The sequence below is a fragment of the Argiope bruennichi genome, chromosome 5 (genome assembly GCF_947563725.1).
Source record: "Argiope bruennichi chromosome 5, qqArgBrue1.1, whole genome shotgun sequence".
NCBI classification, from domain to species: domain Eukaryota; kingdom Metazoa; phylum Arthropoda; class Arachnida; order Araneae; family Araneidae; genus Argiope; species Argiope bruennichi.
In genome coordinates this window covers 47,623,749-47,642,428 of record NC_079155.1, presented here as the reverse complement: position 1 = coordinate 47,642,428, position 18,680 = coordinate 47,623,749, and the positions used below count along the sequence as shown (strand labels likewise).

Sequence of the window (18,680 nt, the reverse complement as noted above, 5' to 3'; positions counted from 1 at the left end):
TTAGTTGAAGAAGCCATTATACATAAGTGATTTATTGGAAAAATTTGCAACAAATAAAATTGGTGAACTAACTGGTTAGCTTTGTTAAATACTTATCCTATTTTAAATAACAAACCATCATACTCTTAAAGCAGTGGGAAAGAAAAATTGTTTTTATATATTTATTTTTGTATAAATAAATAAAATGATGCGTCTTGTTATAATTCTTAAAAAATACTGAAAAGGCAATAGAAAAAATAATTTATTACATAATTAAAGAATCTTTTCAATAATTTTTATCTGTACAAATAATTTTTTTACAAATGTATAAAATAAAGAAAACTTTGGTTTTAGGAGAGCAAATATATTTTCCTGCAAAAAGCAAACTCATTCTTCATTAACTTTCATACCATTAATAATGTCTTGAAAAGTAGTCATAATTTTAAGTTCATGTTCTTTTTCATCAACTCTTCGTTTTTCTTCAAAATCCATCCACATTTTTTGTATTCTTTCATCCATTGCAGATCTTTCATTTTCAAGTTCTTCAATCTTATTTAAAATTTTTTTATCAAAGTCAGTCTGATACTTCATGAATTTTAAAGTCATTGAGTCCATCATATATTTGAAAACAGTCATTTGTGAAGATAATTTTCTTTTCTTTCGCCCAGTCAAATTTTCTATATAATAAAACAAAAATAATGAGAGACCAGTAATTTAATTAACAAAAATCAATAAGCTTTAATTATTTTTTAAATACTTACTAAAGGTAAAAATAATATATCTTTATAAAGTTAAATTATAAACAGAAGAAACACCACTTGAATATAAAATTTCTATATTCACTAAAATTAAACTATTTGACAGAATGACCATTTTCATGGCTAAATAAATAAATAAATTATCCAAGTTTTATCAAAGAACAAGCACAGTTAATTCTCTGTGTTATGAAAGTCAGAAATAGCGCAATCAATGAATAAAACAATAGATATAGTTTTCTTTATAGAGGAGAAAATTCATAGTATTACAAAATGATTTGATATTACATGCTAAATTATTAACTTTATAAATAAAAAATATATATATAATGAGATATTTTGTTACAGTATTTATAAGAATACTTCATTTCTAAATATGCTAGAATAATTTTTTTTAGTCGAAGTATATGTGTTGGTGTTTTAAATGAGATCATTTGACCCAGAGTGATTAAATATGGCATAAATGTACTCTGTAAAGCATAAATAATTTTTTTCATAATGTAATTAAAATTTTGATTAATTAAAAATCAAGCAATCTTGGCAATAACTTTTCCAAACTATAACAGGAAAAAAATCATATCTATAAAATTCAACATTTTTTTTTTTTTTTTTCCTCTTCAAATCTTAGTTTTTTATTTTTTTAAACAATTCTTCTTCATTTAATTATTGTCTAATCTTTTTTCTTAATTTTAGAAAATTTATTAAATATTTTTATAAATATAAATTGCAACAATGTTTTTAATTATTATAATGAAATTAACACTGCTTGTATTGTCAATATAAATAATCATTTGTGAATTTAAAGCAAATGATTGAAGATTCGACTTATTTTTTCATATATTTTGGTAATATTGGAATGAATATTATTATTTTTTTTTTATTTCTTCAAACATTATGTAAAATCCATAAGTAAAATCCTTTGTATGTAATATTACATAATGTCTTAGTAGAAAGATCACACTTAACAGAAAGATTATACTAGTTTCTTTTTTTTTATTACTATTAACTTAGCATGCTTTTAAATATTCTCATATAATAAAAATAAAATGTATCATGTTTTATAGTTGGAATTAATTCATTTAACCTTAATCTCATGTAACATATTTGGGGAGAGCAATTACAAATCATATTCATCTTCTCAGAACCTAAAAATTGAGATGATGGAAATGCCTTCTACAAAGACTCGTAAACTACCTAAATTCCAACATAAATTCACATTGTGAAAACAGTATAGTTAAAAAATGTCATTCTTCCTGTTAATCCATTATTTAATTTTTGGTTCCAGCTCACACATATGCTTTGCACTTTTCGCACAGATAACATCTAAAAAATAACCATGGGAAAGGATCACACCTATTGTGTAGTATTTCTTTTTGCATTATATTAATCTATATACATATACAATTTCATTAAAATCTGTGCAGTACTTTGGGAAGTAAAAGAGAATTTGTACATCAAGTTGTGAATATAAGAATATGGAAACACTGCATTAGAAAATGTGTAAATAGATATTAGATAAAGTGGAAAGCAATCTTAGCATATATATATGGCATCATGTCACAACTATATTATAGCAGATTAGGAACATAATAATAAAAAAAAGGTAAACAATGAGGCTTAAAAATTTATTATAATTTGATGTTTGTAGGAAGAGCCAAGAAAATCGAGTTATGCAGAAAAGTCTTCATAGAAATTAAATCTAACTAATATTCCTAGTCAATCAGCTAGTAGCCATAAATGGAAGTTAGTAATAGTTGTTATTTAAAATCATTGGCTTTTTAAATTAGATGTTCATTTATATTTATACTAACAAATAAAACATTCACTTAAAGAATAAGACTTGATAAAAATAATTACTGGATGAACAATTAGCGGATATAGTGGTGGCCAAAATTGTGGACACTTTTGAAAATCATTATGTTTTCTAACTTTGTATGCTTATAGAAAATGTTACATTTCACAACATACAAACTCTTACATATCATTTTAAAGAGAATTTAATGCTAATTTCAATACAAAAAAGCAGAATTTAAATATTAGCAATACAAGAAAAAAAAGTTAGTCTTACTTTAATCTGAAAACCAAACACAGTGATGAAGTGGATTATAATTTCTAACTTTCCTGACAAATCACTGTTCTTGTTCTGGGAACCAATCAAATGTTACTGAGTGCTAGCAGAAGCTGACATGTTTAAAGTTGGAGCAAGTCATTATTGTGCATTTATCTGTAGAAGGAAGACTGTTTTTTATGTAACTAAATTGTAAGTTAAAAGTTTTGTTAAATATATAGTTGGAATTTTTGTAAATATATCTAATATTTAGTAAAGGACCAATGACATCAAATAAAAGAATATATTGGGCACCTAAAAAGAGAACTAAGAGACGCTCCCCACCAACTTAAAATCGCTGTCTTCGTAACAGCGGGCTTATTTATGGCAAGTGCCATAAGAAACAACAACAACTAAGATTACTATGTTACATGAATGTGTTCTTTCCTATGCTGAAATTGCAAGACACGTGGGTGCTTCAGTGACTACATCTGGAGTCTGAAAATGGTTTATGATACCAGGAGACAAATTCAATAAAAAACAAAGCAAGAAATGGCTGAAAAAGGTGCACCACATCTGTTGATAACAGAAAAATAAATAGACTATGTCTCCAAGACAGAAGAATGTCATCAGCGGCCATCAGAAATCAATTGAATGATGCTGGTATTTATGTCAGTTCAAGAACAATCAGGAGAAGATTATTAGATGTTGAACTAAGAGGTAGAATTGACCAAAAAAATCATTTCCTCAATTTACAGCGATGTATAAAAAGATTACAGTGGGCAAAGGAACGCATTAATTGGACAGATGATCAGTGGTCACAAATTATACAGAGTGATGAAACAAACATATTGTTATTCGGTAGTGATGGCGAAAATAGAGAAATCACAGAATAGGTGAAGAGGAACATCCTGACTGCATTCAGACAACTATGAAGAACTTAGTTAATGTTATGGATTTGGTCATGCATATCAGCAGATGATATTGGTCTTCTTCATGTTATCGATGGGACATTACATGCAAGAAAATACATTGACACTATTTTAGAGCCAAAACTTACACCTTCCATCAGTGATTTATTTCCCAACAACACATCATTTATTTTTCAGCAGGATTCAGCTCCTTTCCAAACAGTAAAAATATCAAGAGTGGTTTAGTACAAAGAGCATTGAATTGTTATCAGGGTGAGGAAATAGTCTTGATCTCAAAATTATTGAGAACTTATGGAACCATTTGAAAACTCTTGTACATATGAAGCGTTCATCAAATACAAGTGAATTAATTGAGGCTATCATTGTTTCCTGACATCATGCAATAATGGAAGAAGAGCTAAAAACTCTCATCAGCTCAATAAAACATCAGTATGTAGCTGTAATAAAAAATAAAGGTACCCTACTAAATACTGATAACTCAATGCAGTCATCAACAACTAACGTATCTCGATAATTATTGCCACTCAACTTTTTTTACATTGCAAATATTTGATTTTTTTTTTTTTTATTATTATTGAAATCAGCACTAAATTGTCTTTAAAATGGTATGTAAGAGTTTGTATTTTCTGAAATGTTACATTTTCTATAAGCATACAAAGTAAGAAGATATAAAAATTTTCAAAAGTGTCCACAATTTTGGCCACCACTGTAGCCATCAATATTAAAATACAAAGTTAGTTAAACATATTGACTTAAGAAATTTTATAAAATAAAAATATTTTATGCCTATAATAATCAGTAGATTCACAAAAAAAAATTAAGTATTATAATATAAAATTCCACTTTGATATCATTTGCATATATATACTTGTTTGTCACAATTGTCTTAATTTTGAAGATATATTTTAAGACAAGAGAAAAGAATTAATTTTGCAGTTTCTAATTTAGAACCACCAAAAGAGGTAAGTATGGTTATATTTTAATACCTTGAATGACTTTCTAAAAAGGTTTCTTAGAAAAGATCTTCAAGAAAATGCACTGATTTTTTTATTTTAAGTCTACTGTTTACACTATAATACTACATATGGTTTTAATGATGAATCATTTCTTTAATTTCAGTACCAAAATAGAACTTGAAAAGGTCAGGTTGCATTACTGGCCTCATAAGATGTTCTTTATTTCATATACATTCAAAAAATATGTTTATAATAAAATTATAGTTCTCTGCTAAGCAGAATTTTGGAATGTTAAGGTACTCTATTAATGATAAATAACCTATATTCAAGTATGCATTCAAGTTGATTTAACAATATATAACAAAAAGTTTAATAAGTTTCAAAACTCAAAAATAGTTTTTTTTTTTTAACTTATAAAATGCACAGAGAGATTTTAAGTCACAGAAATATAAAATTTCTTAAATATAATCACAATTTATGTCTACAATTAAATTTATAAAAGTTGATACTTATAAAAAATATAGTCATATTAATCGAAATTCAATGCAATTCAAAAATATATTCTTTACTAATTTTTAAGCAATGCAAAATAATTTTATGCAATAAAAAAATGAGCCTTTTATTACAAACAATCTTTCTGAAATCAAGATAAAGCATGCTATTTCAATAAAAAACATTAATTGATATATATAATAATTCTGAAAAAAATACTAAAAGATATAAATTTTATAATAAAAATCTTTAACTTTTAAATTCAATACTACTAAAAATTATCAGATTATAAGAATCATTTGTTAATTATGAAAAGAGAAATAAAATAGTTTCACTATTTATTTTACCTTATTTTTGATATACTTAAGAAAAACATTTTAAATATTTTTTTAATTGTTACATATTTAAAAACAGATTTAAATTTTTATCAATTTAATTTTTTAAATAAATAAATATTTTATCTGTAACTAACAAAATTATATTGCCACAATAATAATATTGCAGTATAAAGAATTCTTAACCCATCCCTCATAAATCTTATTAAACTTACCATTCATAGAACTAGTTGATGCAGAACTTTGATTTTCAAATAATGCTGTAGGTGCATCCTGTTCAACAAGCACAACATCAGGTGTCCATGGATTCCCAGTATCTTCTATAAAAAAAATATTAAAATTATTTTTTTAAAATTACAAACCCTCAAAATATGTGAAATTTAATACAATTTGAGTGGATAAAAATTAGCATTTGAAAATTTATACTTATTTCTATAATAACAAACTGGAAATCAAATTTAAAAATGAATTACAGCAAAATTTAGTTTTAAATAATAACTTTTCACGAAACACTTCCAACTTAAATAAACAGCTGATTTGATTTGGCGACACAGAAAGGTTGCATTCACCAGAAAAAGAATGAAGAAAATAATCAATTTGGCGAATACGTCAGTCTTGGCGATTTCAACCATTGGAAACAGAAATTATTATAAATGTCGATAGAGATTTTTTTCCTTTTAATAAAGATGAAAGCAATTAAAATGAAATTTCAGGAAAGCTTGAATATAGTTGGATTCTACATAAAATACTAAACTCACCTCTTTCAACGATTTCATGCACTCTTTTCAGTTGTGGATTTTTGGGCGCTAATTTTTTCAATTTGTGTTCATTTCGAATAGCACAATTAGCTTTTTTTGAAACTTCTGTTTCGTCTGCTTCCGATTCTAATCCACTACCACCTGAAGAAAATTTAAGGGAGGAATTGTTTTCATTTCTGCTTTGCTTTTCAAGCAAAATTTTTTCGAATTGTTCGAAAAATCTCATATTCTTTTTAGGCCCATTTGCTTGTTTCATTTGCTGTTTCACTAATGTATATTCTCGTTTCATTCTCTTGATCTTTTCTCGACACTGAGAAGCCGTTCTTAGAAAACCCATATTATTCATAGTTTCTGATATTTTTTCATATACAATAAAATTTCTTTTATTTCCTATCAATTCCGACTGTGCATCGTTCGCACCCCATAATTGCAATAGAAGGGCAGTTTCATCATCAGACCATGTAAAACCACGATCTGCAGTAATAGGTGCACACATTTTTTATCTAACTTTTCATATGGTTGAAACAAAAAACAAGTTATTGAAGAGAAAAAGAGGATTGAAATTGTTAAAGCAGATGTTATTCTAGAATATTTTTTCACATATCCATTAAAAATAACTCCTGTGCATAGTTTATAAAAAACGGAACTTTGCCAACAGCATTTGAAACCAGACTGAGCCCTTTCAAAAAGAGCTCGATCCGGTTTCAACAACATTACATTCAACTTCATCCGGGTCTCGTATCGATTGGCGTCCGGAATCACGGGCGAATCCGATTTCGAGCAAGCAGGTGCCAGACGCAGTCGCACAGCAGAGCGAACCCAGCCCCAGTGAACGTAATAATGTACGTGTTTTGGCCGAGATCGCATCTCCTCCTTGCTCCTTTATGCCGATGAAATTTTAACAGAGTAAAGAATCTTTAACATCTATAAAAGTCCCTCATCTCTGAAATTATTTCTTTTGAATGAATAAAAAAATATCCAGTTTCAGAAAAAAATGATTTTATGAAACAGTTTTGATTAATATATAATAATTATTCTTAAAAGTAACTACCTATATCTTTTTAATTTAAACACTTCACCATAAATCTAGGTATATCTTACTTCTATGGTCATAATTAAAAAGGGCAAATTAAAATAATAATTTATTTTGAACCATAAGATATTCATTTTAATGTATAAAAACAGATTTTTTTAGGTAAAATATCTGTTACAACAATTAGTAAGCTTATGGAAAAAGCTTGCTAGTTGTTGCTATAAAGCATTTTTTTTTATGCATTCATCTTTTGAAAATTTAAGAGACATACTAGCCATCTATTTTAAGTTTTATCATTCAGTTTTAACTTCACATTCTAATTTTATTAAAAGCCATAGAAAATAACTTACATGAGTTTTGTATTTCAGAATAAAAATGGAATAATTTACCATCATAAATGATTGCACACTTACACAAACAAGAGAATAATACACACTGATTTTCAAAAATATTTAATTTTATTTTTATGTATATTTTTACAATGTTATTAGAAAAAGTTTAAGCTTATCAAAGAGAAACAGCATTTCGAAACAAAATGTACATTTTTTTAAAATACAAAGTATTATTTACAATACAATCCACTATTATAGAGACTTTTTTTTTTTCAAAGAATGGAACACATTATATCTCATTATATGATTAAAAGTGAAATTCTTCCTTTAAAAATGCAGAGAAATATCTGAATAAAAATAATATTTTTACTTATAAGGCAGTAATTAAAATAATTTAGGCTATTAAGTGCAATATGCTTCCAAAATCTGGAAATATATACTACAAAAATGAATACTCATGCATTAATCACCTTTTTATTTATTTATCATTATTATTTTGAAACAGCAGAAAATAAAGTTATTTAACTATACCAGAAACATGTCTTTGGTATGATCAATATGTAAAATATTCTAAAAATAAATCTATAAATAAGATATCACCATAAAAATACATCCATTACATAATAAGTAAAATATGATTAATTATTTTTTTTTCTGAAATTCCTTTACTTGAATCTCTTTAACTAAAAAAAATTAATTATTATATTGTTAGTTCATTCTTTTAAAACTCATGGCATATAATTTCCTTTATCTTCAAACATAATGCCTGAAACATCAAAAACTAACTTCTGTAGTTTAACTCTTGTTTAGTAATGAAGATTGTTGAATTTTCTTTAAACAATTAAAATTTCGTTTGTTTCTAATTAATTATTCAGTCAAACAGAACTATATAATATTAAAATATAATAACTTTCTTTCAATTTTATAAAATACCATATATTTTGTGAGTTGTTAACTTTTGATTTATGCATCAGATATAAAATGAAGAATTCATGAAGGAATTTTGCTTAACATTTATCATTAATTTGATCTACTTTTTATGGTCAAGTCTATCAAATCATCAACTGCTTTATTTAAAGTATAAGTTTTAATTGCATACACAGCCATCCTTCTTCAACACAAATAGAAAAAAGAAAAGAACAAGTTAAATTATAATGATATTTATTCAATAATGTAGTGATAGATTTGCGAGTTTCTAAAATGAAGAGATATTGTCATTTTAGATGACAAGATTTAAATAATCTACAACTCTGTAAAAGTACCAAATTTATTTATCTTAGATTAAAAGGGTTAAAAACACCACATTATGAATTTATCATGACTACACTGTTTTTATCATGATACAACTGCTTTTAGTTTTCAATGATGTATCACATATATAAATGTAGACAAAAATCTTTGTAATTAAAAAAAAAAAAAAAAAGTTGACTTTTCAGTAATTAAAATAAAGACAAATATAGGAAATCACATTTTCAAATATGACTAAATTTAGTAAAATAACAACAAAACACAACAGGTTAACTAATAAAATAAACATTTGGCACCTTTAAATAAAAAAAAAAATTGTGACAGTTTAAAACAAATAATAAGCTCTATCTCCTTAGAAATGAGACTTACACTTTTAGGGTCTCAGAAAAAAGAAAAAAAAATGCATACAGCACAATGTAACAAATTCATAAAAAAATCATTCAAACAAATAATATAAAAACTAATTAATTTCTCTTAATACTTAAGGTACTTAATATATTTGAAAGAAACTTAAAAAATTATGTTTTAATTTCATTTCACTGCCCTTCACAATATATATGTATATAGATATTTTTAATATGCTACATAACATTTTTTTTTAACTTTTACCTTCATAAATCTTTGAAGAAAAAATTTCTTGATTCCATTTACATCAGAAAAAATATGCTACAACCTCAAGGTGAAATTATTAAAAAAGGAACCAATGATTATTGGGAAATAGAAAATTCCATTAAAAACTATGGATAACATTTTACTGAGATCTTTAAACTACAAAACATTTTCTTAATTGCTTCCACTTATTAAATAAAATCAAAAACTATCCTATAATAATTTTTAATGCCATTTATTTTCCTGGCACAACCCCTATCAGGATAGTAGTTCAATGTTTAAGAATCCTAGATATATAACAAACACGTCTGAATAGATGTGTCTGCTATATATCTTGAGTGCAATTTGTGATTTATAACAAAATCATATATTATTTATAACAAAATCATACATCATGCTAAAAAATTATTCATATTAATACCACAGAAGCAATATTATTAACTCTAAAAAACTAATAAACTATAAAAATATATTTCTAGCCTCAAAATTTTAGCTCTAGAAATTAATATTCTAACATGTATTTCCATTTGTTACAGAGCTTATATAACTGTTAGGTGGAAATGTCTGAGATTCACAAAACAATAATAAAAAACAATGCATTAAAGTTTTCACATAATTAATCAATAATTTTGAATAACTATAAATATATTTCTATGATAAATAAATTCAAAATTTGATCTGAAATTAAAGATGGATCTGATAAATATGAAGTGAAAATATGTAATATAATTAAAATCAGCAAGTTTAATATCCCAATCAAAGAAAAATATCAATATTGAAGGATTGAAAATAATTACACAATGTATTAATTTTTTAGTTAAACTGGTGATTATATTTTTGTTTTAGTCATGATGACCTCCTGCGAGCAATCAGTAAAATTAAATTATTGAGAGAGTAAAAGCAATTGAAACAAAATTATTAATTTTGTTTTATGAATTTTATTTAAATTAGGATATTAACCTTTAGCTTTTGGGAACCAAATTCTGAAAAATTTATCTAACTACAAACTCTCAACTTTCCTTTCTTTTAACCGTGTTTGTTGAAAATTACTCTTCGATTTCACCCAGCTATAGCGTTAATAGGTTATCTTTTTCAACTGCACTAAGCAAGTTGCTCTTTTGCGGTTTTGTTTTTGTCTTAGATGTAGTCTCGGTTCGTCTTATCCAAGTTCAATAGCTGTTTGGCATATAAGAAAACTTCACCAATTTAATAATCATTATTTATAGAGATAATGTGAAAAGAAAATTTCACAAGAGTTTTTTTTGGAATATGGAAAATAATTGAAATTTACTAAATGTCAAAATTAATGCTGAGACAATGAATTTAGTTCTTTGAAAGCTTGAAAATTGCAATGTGAACATTTTATTTTTATATTTCTACATACCAACTTTTTTATAAACATGGTAGCAATTTATGTATAATATTTTAAGACTCTAGTGGCTTGTATTTTCTGTTTAAAAATGGTATTTTCTTTCCTTGTATATTATACAGGCTACAATGTTCTTCTATTCCATAGACTAAAAGTATAATTGAATATTTTAATATTAATATACTGCACACAAAATCAGTTATATTTTTTTCTTAATGTAATTCAGAACTTTGGTGGTTTTATTTATTTATTTTTTACCGCAAAACGCCTAAATAGCAATTCTTATTAAATTTTTAATGCTTAGTATGCACACTGAAACTTTAATTTTTTTATGTGAATTCCCATTATTTATAACATGCATCATTTTTTTTGAAAAATACACTTAGAATGTAACATAATTGGTACCTAAATTTTTAAAAAATATATTTTATCATCAAAATTTTTCTAAAATGCAAATAATTCTCAAATTTTAAAAGTATAATTGAATAAAATAAAATTGGACAGGTTTGCTTAGAATTTAATATATAAGGATTGTTGCAATTATCACTTACATGTTTGCATATATATATAAGTAGGCATAATCGGTAATCTGTTTATAAATTACAACTTTTGAATGCAATATTATAATTGTGACCAGATTACGATGAAAAATAGCTTTATTTCTGAAAAGTTTTTCAGTTCTTTTTTTCTGAAAACATCATCATAAAGCCTTAATAGGCATGAATTCTCCACATAAATTAGCATTCCCTATTAAAGATTTATATTATTAATACAGGAATTGTAATATTACAAAATTATGAAAAAAAAAAAAGCAACTCCATTTAATCTAATATAATTCATGAATGAAATTAAGCTTATTCATTCCATACATTTTTAAGATGACTTATTTTATGAAAAAAAATTGCCAAAACATGGCTTACAAAATTCATGAGCAACAACGGTAATTTCAAATTTCTGTCCTGGGAAATTTATTTACCCTATAGGGTACGACACAAGATGGAAATAATTTTATGGGGAAATTAGAGTACACTGGAAAATTTAGTGAAAGGAAGGAAATTCTAACTTATCACTGGTTAACAACTGTAACGGCCCATAAGCAAAAGTAAAAATATTTCAGGTATAACAGTTGTATCTCCCATAAGCAAAAGGTTAAACACAATCAAATGAAAAATTTGAAAGTAATTAAATTAAGTTATTAAAATACATAATATTTATTATCTTTTATACCACAATAAATTTATAAAACAAAATATATAAAAAATCATTTTTAAAGTAATAAAAAGTTTTCTTTTGAAAATAAGAAGCTTGCGTAGTGATATACAATTGATATATAAATTATACACTAGAAAAATGTATATTTAACATAATAATGAATTCTTTTAAAGAAATTTGTTTGTCTTAATATCTGAATTTAGTAAATTTGATATAAAAATGGTTATTTATCGATATTACATGAAATTTGTTTGCTATTATATCATTTGCATTAAATCAAACATATGGCTTGTTAAAACAGAAATTGAAATTCATTGCTTCAGTGTTTTATCATATATATACATTATCCATGTACGTACTGATAACCCCAGTTATAAGCAATTAAATTTCTGTTAATATCACCATTTATTTATTTTTTTCAATAATGCATAATGAATATATGTCAAATGATATATACCCAACATTTGCTAAATAAAGTATAACATAACTATCTTTGAATAATTAATCATGTCCCATGATTAAAAAAATGATATAAATATTTTACTAAGAACTGAAATTAAACATAATTGGGCATGACCTACCAATATAGGAAAATGCAAGTCTGATTACAATTTTTCGAAGACAAAATCTAAACATATTTATAAAATAATATATAATTTGTTCATACAGATTTTGAAGGAAAAAAAAATATTTGGATGCTTTCGAAATACATGTTTTTAATATTATTTATTTAAATATACAAGGAAAGAGAGAGGGTAAATAGGAAAGTAGAAATCAATGAAAAAAAAATCATTTTCTGTAGAAAAACATGTAAAATTTTTAAATAAAAAAATGAAATTTTTTACAGAATGAAAAGGTTTACAGTATTAATAAAATAACAAAAGAATAATCTGGTAAAAATGAACAATAGGGTCATTTTTTTAACTTTTTAGAAAATAGAATAATTTAAGAAAATTTTAACTGGGTATAAATATTATTTACAGCATCCATTTCTATAAACACAACTGAAGTGTGTATAAGTCTTAGTTCCCTATTAAATCTACCTGCTACTGTGAAATGCAATATAATTTAAGCATAACTTATTAAAAAAAATTTAAAATGACCTTATGCTTAAGATGTAATGTTAAGCTATCTAATTAACATAAAAGAAAGACTTTTAAAGCATTTTTATTGATGTATTTAACAGCTTAAATGGGGGAAAATGAAATTGTTAACAAAACAATAAGAAACTATTAGCATCACATATTTGTAAAGAAATATATATATAGATATATTATTAAAAGGAATAAAGATTTTTTTTGTTAGATTACAGCTATTACTATGTATGCATTTTTGGATAAAATATCTCTTTTCTGTCAATATAGAAGCTGAAAATATGCAGAAGTAAGAAGAGGACAGACTTTCACAATAATACTAATAAGAGATAGCAAATTTTGTCATGTAAGGCTGCAATACAAGTAATACATTTTGACACCTAATAAACTAAAGTACTAGTGGTTTTGCTATTTAGTCAAACTATTTGTCATGAAATTATCCATTTTTTCCCCCTATTCACCTGTTTAATTCTATTCTATTATTTGTAGCCGAAAGAAAGAAAAAGATTACATGGTGGATTTTAATTTGATAATGCAAAAGCTATATTTGATAACACTGCAGTACAAATATATATAACATTGCAATACAAATATGTATAAGAAATGAACAATGTCAAAGGGACTTAGAATCAGCTATGTTGAATCTTTAACTTCAGGATTATTAATTTGCTTAACAAATTGACCAAAAAGGGAAAGCATTTTCAGTTCATGTTCTTGCTCATCTTTTCGACGACGTTCTTCAAATTCCAGCCACAGTTTTTGCATACTCTCATCTCTTTTTATTCTTTCTTGTTCAAAATGAGTTATTCTTTCTATAAAACGAGATTCAGAAGTTCCTTGATAGTTTAAAAATGTTTCAGTAACATCATCTAGCATCTTTTTTAGCCATTGTTTGCTTGACCCAGTCTTTCTCTTTTTCTTTGGAGGTTCTTCAGAATCTGATTGAAAAGAAAATAATCATTTTATTTTCAAATTTATTACCCAATACAATACTGTCAATATATCATATAAATACATTATGGTTTTACTATATAATTCGACTTTCTTTAATGAAAATTTGAAATTTTTATTATTCTAGCAATTTTCTATCACAGTATTAAATAATTGAATTATATTAGGAACTTTTATATAATTTTTTAAAACTTCATTAAATTAATAATTTGCAATTATGCAATTAATTAAATTTCTCCACAAAATTTGTTGTTTTTGCTTAGTCTTAAAATTCGTTAAAACTTGTGTATCCAGAAATTATAAAACAGAAAATTATAAAAATAAACAAAAATGTTGTTTTAGTAAAATAAAACATACTTATATAAAGAAAAATATAAATTTTATTCCAATAACCTATTTTATTTTAAATTGTCTATAATGTTGACAACAAACATAAAAATATATTTAAAGCAAAATTTTATAAAAAAGTTACCATTTGCAGCCTCTTTTCAAGCCCCGCCCCCAAAAAAGCTTAAAAAACATTCTACCCTTAAAAAATTAAAAAATAATTAATTAAACAAAACTCCTTTTCAAACCAAAAAAGCTAACATAAACAAACATCACACCTCTAAAAAAATTAAAAATAATTAATAGAATTTAACATTAATAATGACAAACACTTTTTTTAATAAATAAGTAAATAGACAGATATTAGAAGATTTTGTTGCTTATGAACATAACTTTAATTATATATTGTACAAGTAAGATATATATGTTTACAAAATTTTATAATAATGCATTCAAACCTTTAAAAATAGTTTCACTTTGTGAAACATCATGGAAATCTTGCAATTGATCTTCTTCACTAAATACAGCATTATTGTCTTTAGATTCATCAATATTGTTATCTAATCCAATACTTTCAGAATCATTTTCAATAAGAACTACATTTGGAACCCATGGTGACTCATTTTCATCTAATGGAGAGTCTGCAATAGAGTTTTATAGAAAAACGATAATACTGATACTTAATTGCAAAAATGGAATAACATAAAATATTTGAAATTTATTTAGTATTAATTTTTCTCATTCTTATTATCATAACTTGCTCCCTATCATGTAATTTCTACAATAGAAATATTATTAAGAAAGATGTTTTCTAATAACAAACATCATTTTACTTTTACAAATAAATTGTATAGAAATTCTATTAATAAAAAAAAGTTAAAAATAATAAACAATTATCTTTTTTTAATTATCCTTACAGAAATACTACCCATAGCATCATTTTACTTTAAAAAATAAATTGTATAGAAATTCAATAAATAAAAGAAAATTTTAAAAATAATAAACAGTTATCATTTTTATTATCCTTATAGAAATACTACCTGCAGCATTAGTTCTTGTGATTTTCAAAAAAATTTCAGCTGATCATGTTAAAATGATACATTTTGCTCATATTATCTATTGAACAAAAAAATGTGGAATAATTTTGATTAAATTTGAGTCAGTAAGGCATATGTTGTAAAAAGAGTGAAAATATCTCCAGTTCATCTCATGTGAGGTGAGTGGAAACAATGGAGTGATGGAAATACTTTTATGATTTAAAATAGAAACTAAATTCAAATTAGAAAATACAAATTTAGAGAATCTCACTATTATGTAAAATTTCTCTGCTGAAGATTTTTAAATAACTATAATTGATAAGAAATTATGAGCAGCAAACAAACACTGAAAATTAAGGCCATGCATTCCAAACAATATAGATATCATAAACCCAAAGACATAAAGTGAATGTTACATCATTCTTGCTATATTCATAATTAAAATTATTATGTGTCCTTAAAAGTAGTTTAAAAAAATAATCACAGAATAATTTTGTAGTCCCAAAATGGATTAGAGAAAAAATAAGTAAAAATGTTTAAATATTGTTTCCTTACTCTATCAAATGAAAAACATTCTATGATAAAATCATAAACAATGAGTATATTAAGAATTATTTATCTATTCAGGAGTATACAAACAAATAATAAAAATATTTTAAATCTATTATTATCTTGACATAATACATTACCTCTATACAGCAAATAAATTACAGAAGTATCATTACCATACTTGTCAAATTTTATTTATCTCATTAGGAATACATTATAATCTTAGTATGAATTAAAATACATCACTGCTAAATTTCATTTTCGTGACAAAATTCTTAAATCTAACTTTTTTTGGTGGAAAAGAAAAATATATGATTTTTTAGAAAAAACAATATTAACAGACAACTTTTTAATGACCTTTAATTAGGTGCTTCCAGATTATCAGAATTATAATTCATCTAAGGGACCAATTATTTTGATCATTACAAAAATTTTCAGCTCATAGATTTCATAGAGAATAAAGCTTACTTTCTGATATATAATAAAAAGTTTAAACATGAAGATTTTTTTACTGGCAAAATAATAAGAAAATGTATAAACAAATATGAGTCATCTGCTTCAAAAGTGAAAAAGACTGCTTACTTGTTCAGAATTAAAACAATTTTTATTACCATCTTTCTACGACTTTATATAGTTTTCTGCATATATTTCACAAAACAAAATGCAATCTCTGAAATCAATTTTGTAAAATTTTAAATATTCAAACTTACCTTTATCAGATAAATCATATAAGTGGGCACTATTTAAAACAGAAACGTTTTCACAATCATTACGATTTTCAGTCGATGCATCTTTTTGCTTATTTTTACACAAAATAGCTGAATCAGTGTCTCCAGTAGCTTTTGTTGATCGTGATGTTCCCGGTAGTTGAGAAGCTGCGAATTCAATAGTGGCACAACTATTAGATGCATCAGATTCTTGCTCATGATTAAAAGTTAAATGTAACTCCTCTTCATGATCAGAACTTAATGGATTTAAATCGACATTATTAATTTGTGAGGATGAATCTCGATCAAATATTTTATCAACCAGGTCGAAGTATTTCATTGGTTTCTTAGGTGTAATATTGTTTTCAATGCAATGTTTTGATGAATGGTACTCTTTTCGAAGTCTTTTTATTTTTTCCCGACACTGGTAAGCTGTACGTCTGTATCCAACTTCAGCTAATTCACTGGCTATTCTTCCATACACCCCAATATTTCTTTTCAAACAATTAAGTTCATATTGTATATCTTCTTTCGAAAATATTTCAATCAGTGCTAAAGTTTCATCGTCCATCCATGTGAATCCTCGATCAACAGACATCTTAGATTATTATTTTTTACTCTGGTATATCATCACATAGAAATTCAAACGTTTAATAAATGTTTAAGTGTAAATATTTTAATATCACATCCATTTTCTGTCACTGTCTCTGTTTTGTTTACTTGTTTGTTTGTTTGAGAAACAAGCTGAAGTTAAAGTTGAAGTTACTGGTTTGGAAAAACAACAATGATAATCACAGTTACAGAAGCCGCGGTGGCCTGGTAGTAAGGTGTCGGCTTCGGAACCAAAGGGCTTCTAGTTCGAGACTTGATTCCACCGCCGAAGAACCGAGTCTGGTGCACTTTAAATCCATCGGAGCCAAACGTCCTCCTTCTGGTATTTTGTGGAAGTTTGGAAAGGGGGTGCCAGCTCGGTGTTGTTCTCGGCATCTGACCGCGGTTCAAAATTAAGAGATTACTCCCAAAATAGTGTTGCTTTAAAACGGAACGTTAATATAGCTAAATTAAACACAGTTACAGATTTAATTGATGAAATGTATAAAGAGAATATTATTAATTTACCGATGAGGCAGCTGCCTACCCTATTTGAAATTTTAACACGTTGTCCGATAATTCCTCTATGTTCATGTATATATCTTAACATTATTGTAGGGCATTTTGTGTAAGGGTGCTAGTCTATGGGTTTAACAAATATTATTCGCCTAGTTGCTAAATAAATAAATCTCTAAAAAATATAGTTTTGGTGAATATAGAACAATATTAATACTTCCAAGTATAAATGGCCAGGTTTCTATCAATTTCATTTAATTATTATGGATGCGTCTCATTCATGAATTAGTAAATAAATAAACAAAAACATTTGCGCGTTCATAAAATTATTAAAATAAATAATTAACCTAAAATAAATCATTGTTTGTTTGTTTCTTATGGCACTTGCCACTGACAAGCCCGCTGTTACGAAGACAGCGATTTAAGCCTGAGGGGGACGTCTCTTATTTTTTATAGCAGCGCCAACTAGGGCCAAGAGTACGACTTTGCCACTCACGCATCATTCATTCGCTTGCACAACCCCTTTTTACAGGAGGGCACATTCACACATCTCACAGATAGAACAACAGAAGAACAACCATGCCCAAACCGGGACTCGAACCCGGGACGCCCAGATCACGGGGAAGGCGCGCTACCCCTATGCCAGGACGCCGGCAAAATAAATCATTAATGAGTTGATTAAATTAAAAGATGCACTAAAATGTGAGACAAAATTGTTTAGATCATTAAAAAAAAAAAAAAAAAAAGGCCTTAAATCTGCCATGAAGGTTATTAAAAAGACACTTGCTTAATAGAAAAATGTATAAATAAGTTGGTTCACTTTAACACCACCAAATATTAAAAAGAAAATT

The 18,680-nt window shown here is 25.9% G+C and overlaps 1 protein-coding gene across 4 annotated transcripts; it reads right to left on the bottom strand.

The window, feature by feature from the left end:
- Positions 1-223: 223 nt before the first annotated feature.
- Positions 224-17,449, bottom strand: LOC129969125 (zinc finger and SCAN domain-containing protein 29-like). 4 transcript variants are annotated; one of them, XM_056083543.1, is made up of 3 exons: positions 16,726-17,449; positions 5,712-5,816; positions 224-656 (listed from the first exon to the last, which is right to left on the bottom strand). In XM_056083543.1, the coding sequence occupies exons 1-3, from the start codon at positions 17,318-17,320 to the stop codon at positions 367-369; spliced, it is 990 nt and encodes a 329-aa protein (XP_055939518.1). In that variant the 5' UTR covers positions 17,321-17,449; the 3' UTR covers positions 224-366. The 4 variants fall into 4 exon arrangements, 3 of the variants coding, with proteins under 3 accessions (XP_055939518.1, XP_055939520.1, XP_055939517.1); XM_056083545.1 differs by lacking the exon at positions 16,726-17,449 and adding an exon at positions 6,255-7,098; XR_008784463.1 differs by lacking the exon at positions 16,726-17,449 and adding an exon at positions 5,923-6,054 and having other exon boundaries at positions 626-656.
- Positions 17,450-18,680: the final 1,231 nt, after the last annotated feature.

Bases quoted from the DNA above. Each gene is read 5' to 3' on its own strand.
- LOC129969125 (XM_056083542.1), bottom strand. From the start codon at position 17,320: ATGTCTGTTGATCGAGGATTCACATGGATGGACGATGAAACTTTAGCA. The intron at 15,071-16,725 runs GTAAGTTTGAAT...ACTCTATTGCAG, and splicing joins ATATGATTTATCTGATAAAG to ACTCTCCATTAGATGAAAAT. The intron at 14,090-14,887 runs GTTTGAATGCAT...CTTTTCAATCAG, and splicing joins AAGTGAAACTATTTTTAAAG to ATTCTGAAGAACCTCCAAAG.